Below are 6,056 nucleotides of genomic sequence, written 5' to 3'. Positions count from 1 at the left end.
GCAGAGTACGAATCGCAGCTTCCAACATCCCCCACACTCCCGCTTGCCCCAATCTGAACCCGAGTGATGTCAAAACAGCCCGCGTCCACACACGGCCATAAGGTGGGGTTCGCCTCTGCGGCCGTCTTGTGCAACACGACAACATCCTCTAGTCTTCAAACCAAGAGCGATAGACAAGGTGGTGCGCTCACGTGGGGCTCATCGTTCACAAGCACGCACCCCCCGCGAGGTGGCAGGAGAAAGACATGCCAAACCATCAACATCTGCACATCAAGTAGACTGTCAAAGAGATTGAGCGCAGCATTCCTACTTGGCACCTTGCTTGACCTTGGGCTTCTTGGCCTTCTTCCCAGGCTGCTTGGCGGGCTGCTGTTTCTCCTCGATTTCGGCCTGAGCGTCTGCAACCTTGGCCTTCTTAGCCTGCTGCTTCTCCGGCTTCCTCGCCTCGATCTCGGTCTGGGCGTCGGTATTCTTCTCGCCCACAATATGCTTGTGCGCCTTCTCCTGCAACATCTCGTCGACCCACGCACTGCCCTGCAAGCCCGTCGCGGTCAAATACCTGTGCGATACCCCGACCATCGTCACGGGCTTGGCCAACAGCCGTGCCAACCGTGCGCGCATCTCGGCCAACTTTGCTGCGGACTTGGAGTTGTTCGCGCCCTTGGAGGTGGGAGCGTCGGGGTCGAGGTCGTCGTCGGAAACGGCCAGATCGGCATCGCGCGCCAGCTGGGCGAGCCACGAATCGTCGTGTGCCTGCTTGGTTGCTGCGTGCATCTGCTTGTCGATCGCAATCGCCAACTCCACCCGCTCCCGAAGCAAGCTCAAGGTGGAAAATGTGATGGGGAACGAAGGAGGGTCGGGCCGAGAAAGGGCGCGCGAAAGTTGGCTCCACAACGTCTTTTCGCGCGGCTCGATCAGTGCCAGTGATACACCCGATGTGCCTGCACGCGCAGTTCGACCACTACGATGGATATAAGTGTCCGCCGAGCGTGGGAGTTGGTAGTGCACGACGTGGTCCACCGATGGAATGTCCAAGCCTCGTGCAGCCACGTCCGTAGCCAGCAGAATGCAGTTGGATGCAGCCGATCGGAAGCGGTCGAGGTTCTTGAGACGTTGCTTCTGCTGCAGCTGGCTGTGGATCGGATAGCACACCAACCCCAACTGCGCAAGGATCGGTGAAAGTCGTCGGATGCCGTCGATCGAGTTGACAAACACCAGTGATCGCCCCGGATAGCGAAGCAAAAAATAGTACAGATACGCGTCCTTGTCTTTCGAGACGCACTCGAGCTTGGTCTCCATCAGGCCGGACGGAAGGCCCTGTGCGGGCGTGAGGTCGACGATGGCGGGTGACGAGCGAAAGTCGATGCGCTCCAACAGCTCCTCGAGCGTGCTACCGGCGGCAGATCGCTTCGAGTGACGTTTCTTGGTGAACTGCGGCAACTTGCGGCGCCGTTTGAGGTTGGTCTGCAGCGCTTTGCTGAGCGTAGCCGAAAACACAAACGTCTGCATGGCCGCATTGGGCCTCACGCCCTCGCCCACCACTGCTGCGCCACCCTCGCCGTCCGAATCGCTCTGCTGGCCGTCCTGCCCCTCTTTGGGTCGCTGCGCCTCGGCACGGTGGACGAGGTTGAGGATGTGCTCCATCTCGGCAAAGTGGCCCACCTGCACCATCCTGTCGGCCTCGTCGAGCACCAGGAATCGCACCTGCTTGATGCGCGCCGCCAGCTCGTCGTCCAGCCGCGTCATCTCCCACAATCGACCGGGCGTGGCAACGATGATGTCGACGCCCGCACGGCGCGAGCGACCCTGCAAAAGACGCCGCTGCTTGTGCTCGGACATGCCTCCACACACCACCGCGATCTGCGGCCGGCGCACCAACTTGGCGTACGAGAGCGTATCGTCCACAAGACAGCTGGAGCGGATCACGTCGGTGAGGTGCGCAGACACCTGAAGTGCAAGCTCGCGCGTGGGGCACAGAATTAGTGCGCCCAGAGGTGGCGGTACGTCGCCATGGATAGGGGCCGAGGCGACGTTTTCGGCATTGTGGAAGAGATAGTTGAGGATAGGCAGGCCGTAGGCGAGCGTCTTACCGCTGCCGGTTTGCGAGACACCCACGACGTCGCGCTTCTTGAACGCGGCCGACGAGGACGTGGATGGCTCGTCCGAGTCGGAGGATGCGTCTTGCTGCAAACCGAGTGCAAGCGGGATGGAGCGGTTCTGGATCTCGGTGGGGCTCTGGAAGCCCTTGTGCGCCAGAGCGCGCTTGAGCGCAGCGTGCAGCGGCAGGTGCGACCAGGCGGGCAGGGACGAGTCGTCGAACTCGTCATCGTCCTCGTCGTCGTGCAGGTCGAGGTTGTGGGCGTTGCGGAAAGCTTCTGCGAGGTCGTCATCGTCCAGGTCCGAGTCGGCGTCTTGGTCGGCGATGGTGTGGTCTGCAGCGGTCTCGTATGCGTCGGACTCGGCGTCTTCGAGCTCTGCCACCGATTCGTCAGCGTGGCTGGATGATGCTGGCTCCGGCGCTGGCTCTGGTTCGGACTCGGACGCGAGCTGGTCGATGGATCTCTTTTTCGACTTTTTCGGCTTCTTGGCCTTCTTCTGTATGGTCTCGGACTGGTTTGCTGGTGCCGACGAGCTGGACGCAGGAGCCGGTTTGTTGTTTTTGGATTTGAGCTTCTTGTCCGAGGCGAGGAAGCTGATGGTGCGCGAGCCATCTGGACGGGCCTCCTGGACGATGTCGACGTCGTCGATCTCCTGGAGCCCCATGAAGTCATCGTCGTCCCAGTTGAGCGAGTTGAAGAAGTCGGACTCGGTCTGACCTGCGCCGCCGGACTGCGCTTCGGAGGGGAGGTGGACGGTGGACCATGCGAGCTTTGTGGGGTCGACGGCGGTGCGCGCCGAGGCAGCAGGCTTGTGGGTGGTCTTGGGCCTCTTGGCCGCCGGTGGCTGAGGCTTCTTTAGAGCCTGCTTCGACTTGACCATGGTTGCGAGTGTGTCGAGGCTGTGAAGCGGTCGGTGGTGGTCGAACGAAGAGTTGCGGTTGCATTTCAGTTTTAAATTTTTCGCGCAGCACCGACTCTCAGCCCGCTGGATTTTTTTTTTGGTTTTTGGCAGTTCGGAAGTCGGAGGTGGAGAAGGCGCCGAAAGTGGAGAAGCGGAGGTCGATGGACCATCACTTCTTCCCCTCGGCATCGCCAGGAGCCAAGAAGAATGAGCACGAACGACAAGCAACATGGCACGGCCAGAGCGGCATTACTGGACGACGAGGGCGACCTGTCGTTGGAGGTGAGTCCTCGCTCACGACCGTGGTCTGCAAGTGTGGCTTACTGACTCCTGGCTTGGGCTGGTATGCACAGTTCGAGGCGGCCTTGGTGCGGATCTTTGCACGATTCTCCTCGTCGTACCAGAAGCGCCTCCCTGATGCGCGTGCTAGCGGTAGCAATGCGAGTGCGACGCTTGCACGCCCCGACGCAGCGGACGTGTGGACCGAGGCGGAGCTGGATGCCTTTTCGACGGTGACCAACGGCGGTGCTCTTCCGCAGGAGTCCAAGGACGAGATCCGCGAGTTTCTGGACACGGACGAGGAGGGCAACCTGACGTTCGGCGGATTCTGCCAGATGTACCACCTCCAGAGCGACAACGATGCCGACGAGACGTGGAAGGATCTGGCTCAGCTCGGCTTTGACGACAGCTTGCAGTACAAGCACCACGATGCACAGCAAGCCGAATCAGAGGCGCCGTGCGATAAGCGTACCTCTGCATCGTCGTCGCAGGCAGACAAGCAGAGCGGCGAGAAAGGTGACGAATAGATTCGAGAGCTTGACCCAAAGCTGGAACCAAAGCTGCCAGATAGAAATGCCACTTTTATTGCTCACCAAAATCGAGGCGCTAAAATCGAGGCTGAGTTGGAGCGGTCGAGTTTGATTCAAAGTGTTAGATTTGGGATCAAGATGACCCGCATAAACCGGCGCTGAAGCTTGGCAGGCGCATCGGAGAGTGAAAGCGCACCGGCGCGCAGAGGCACGGCACCAGCAGACATAGGCGAGGCCAACCACGCACCTCGTCGATCCTCTGCAAAGATGCACCGCCTTTTCTTGTAATTTCCACGCTGGCAGCACGGCAAAAGCGCAGTGTGCCAACAAAACACGGGTTGTCCGCTGCCCCCCTTTTTGCGCCTTCTTTCATTTCAGCCGTCGCCTCGCTCAACTGGCAGCACAAGCACAACTCGGTAGATCCGATAGCGATACGCCTTGCTTATTCACCCGCTGTGACAGCAAGAAGAAACAAGCATGCTAGTCTAGGAGTGCTAGCAGAGCTGATCAAAAGGGAAAGAACGGATGAGCCGCTGCAGCTTGGAGACAATAGGAGAAAAAAAAAAAAAAGAAATCAGCGCTGCGTGAGGGTGAAGGAGACTCGAGTTCCGCATCAGGGTGTGCAGGGGTGTCGACGTTCAGGCATCCCACCAGTCGAGCCGCATGCAATCCAGTCCAAACCCCACCCTCTCCTCTGCAATTCACTGCAATTCGCTGCAATTCGCCCCGTCGTCACCATCGCCAGCACGCTCGTCTCCCTCACCACCATCACCTCTCCATCCCCATCCGCCCTCTTTCCCCCATCTTCTCCGCTTCTCCGCTTCGTCTGCTGTCTCTCGCCTCGGCATCCCGTTAATCGCTGCTCCGCCTCGCCTCGTCTTTGCTTTCTCGGCTTTCTGCGCCTTCGCTGCTCCGTATCTCGCCTGCACCTTTCCGATCCCACGCCAGTCCCGCCCTCTGTCGGCTTTGCCGCACGCTCTCAACACCGCTGCCGACACCGCTGCCATCCGCCGCCATCCGTCGCCCAACATGTCGGCAGTCTACTCGATCTACACCTCGCCCAACCATGCGCCCATCCCCAACCACCTCCCCACGCTCATCGTCACGCCGTACGGCCAGCCGCACCACACGCTCTACTCGTACATCCACACCAACTACAACAAGGAGACGTATCTCCTCACCCCCTCGCCGCAGGGCGACCTCTGCGTCGCCAAGATGGTGCCGCCCCCCGGCTCGCGCGGTCCCGGCGGCGGCTCCTCCGACGGCGGCCACTCCAACGGCCATTCGGACAAGACGGTGCGCTGCGAGGCATCGCGCAACCTCAAATGGTCCATCACCAACACCGGCATCCACGCGCCCGTATACAAACTCACGCTCCCCAATCCAGACGCGCCCGGTCACGAGCAGCCGCTCTTCCAGATCTCCAAACCCAACCCGAACGCAACCTGGTGGACCATGTTCTATTTCACCTACGCCGGCCATCTCATCCCACCAAAGCGCATCGAGTTTGGCAAGATCCAGAAGAATGCCGCGGCAGGAAGCGGCGGTGGCGGTGGAACGCGCGTGACCATCGCAGGAAAGACGCCCGAGGAGAAGGCGGTGTGGCAGACGCTCGGCGAGGGCAACGAGGACATGGTTGAGTGGATTGTGCTGTGCGCAGCGCTCAACGTGCTCGACGACGAGATCATCAAGGCGGCACAGTCCACAGAACCCAAGCGCGCCCCGGCGCCCTCGGCGTCCACAGCCGTGCCTTCCAGTCGTCCCGCCGCCGCAGGAGGTGCGATGCGCGGCCCGAACCCGCAGCAAAAGATGCCCATGCCCGTGCCGCAGCCGCAGGGAGGCGTCAATGCCGGTTACCGCGGCCCGAGTCAGGCGGCGGGTATGAGGCCAGCACAGGGTGCAGGTCCGCAGCCCAATCCGCAGATGTACCAGCAACAGCGCGGGCCACCACCGCCGCAGCAGTATCGCGCCCAAGGCCCGCCCCAGCCGCATCCACAGCAGGGCTATGCACCGCCGCCGCAACAGCATGCCCCGCGGGGACCTGTCCCCGCCAGCGGTCGCCGGTTCTAGACTAGCCCACCACCGCCCACACTCTCATGTACAATGGGCTCGTTTCTTGCTCGCTTGAGCTGCTCTTGTATCTCCAACCCTTGATCACCCTCTCGCCCGCCCCCTCCCCCCTTCCCCCTTTTGTGTCGTTTCTGAGCCCATGGCATACTGTGAAGAATGAACAATTTCTACCGGCTG

At 61.1% G+C, this 6,056-nt stretch overlaps 3 protein-coding genes across 3 annotated transcripts; 2 read left to right on the top strand and 1 right to left on the bottom strand.

Moving 5' to 3' along the window:
- Positions 1-306: 306 nt before the first annotated feature.
- On the bottom strand, positions 307-2,979 carry PAN0_001c0628 (DEAD-domain-containing protein; the record flags this gene model as incomplete). Its single annotated transcript, XM_014804243.1, has 1 exon — positions 307-2,979. One exon carries the CDS (start codon positions 2,977-2,979, stop codon positions 307-309), a length of 2,673 nt encoding a protein of 890 aa, XP_014659729.1.
- Positions 2,980-3,207: 228 nt separating this feature from the next.
- Positions 3,208-3,806, top strand: PAN0_001d0627 (uncharacterized protein; the record flags this gene model as incomplete). Its single annotated transcript, XM_014804242.1, has 2 exons — positions 3,208-3,282; positions 3,354-3,806. 2 exons carry the CDS (start codon positions 3,208-3,210, stop codon positions 3,804-3,806), a joined length of 528 nt encoding a protein of 175 aa, XP_014659728.1.
- A 666-nt stretch (positions 3,807-4,472) lies between these two features.
- PAN0_001d0626 (uncharacterized protein) lies at positions 4,473-5,879 on the top strand (the record flags this gene model as incomplete). Its single annotated transcript, XM_014804241.1, has 1 exon — positions 4,473-5,879. The coding sequence occupies one exon, from the start codon at positions 4,473-4,475 to the stop codon at positions 5,877-5,879; it is 1,407 nt and encodes a 468-aa protein (XP_014659727.1).
- Between the last annotated feature and the right edge of the window lie 177 nt (positions 5,880-6,056).

Source organism: Moesziomyces antarcticus, assembly GCF_000747765.1.
Source record: "Moesziomyces antarcticus DNA, scaffold: scaffold_v10001, strain JCM 10317, whole genome shotgun sequence".
NCBI classification, from domain to species: domain Eukaryota; kingdom Fungi; phylum Basidiomycota; class Ustilaginomycetes; order Ustilaginales; family Ustilaginaceae; genus Moesziomyces; species Moesziomyces antarcticus.
The sequence above is the reverse complement of the archived record's forward strand: the minus strand, read 5'-3'. Positions and strand labels throughout refer to the sequence as shown.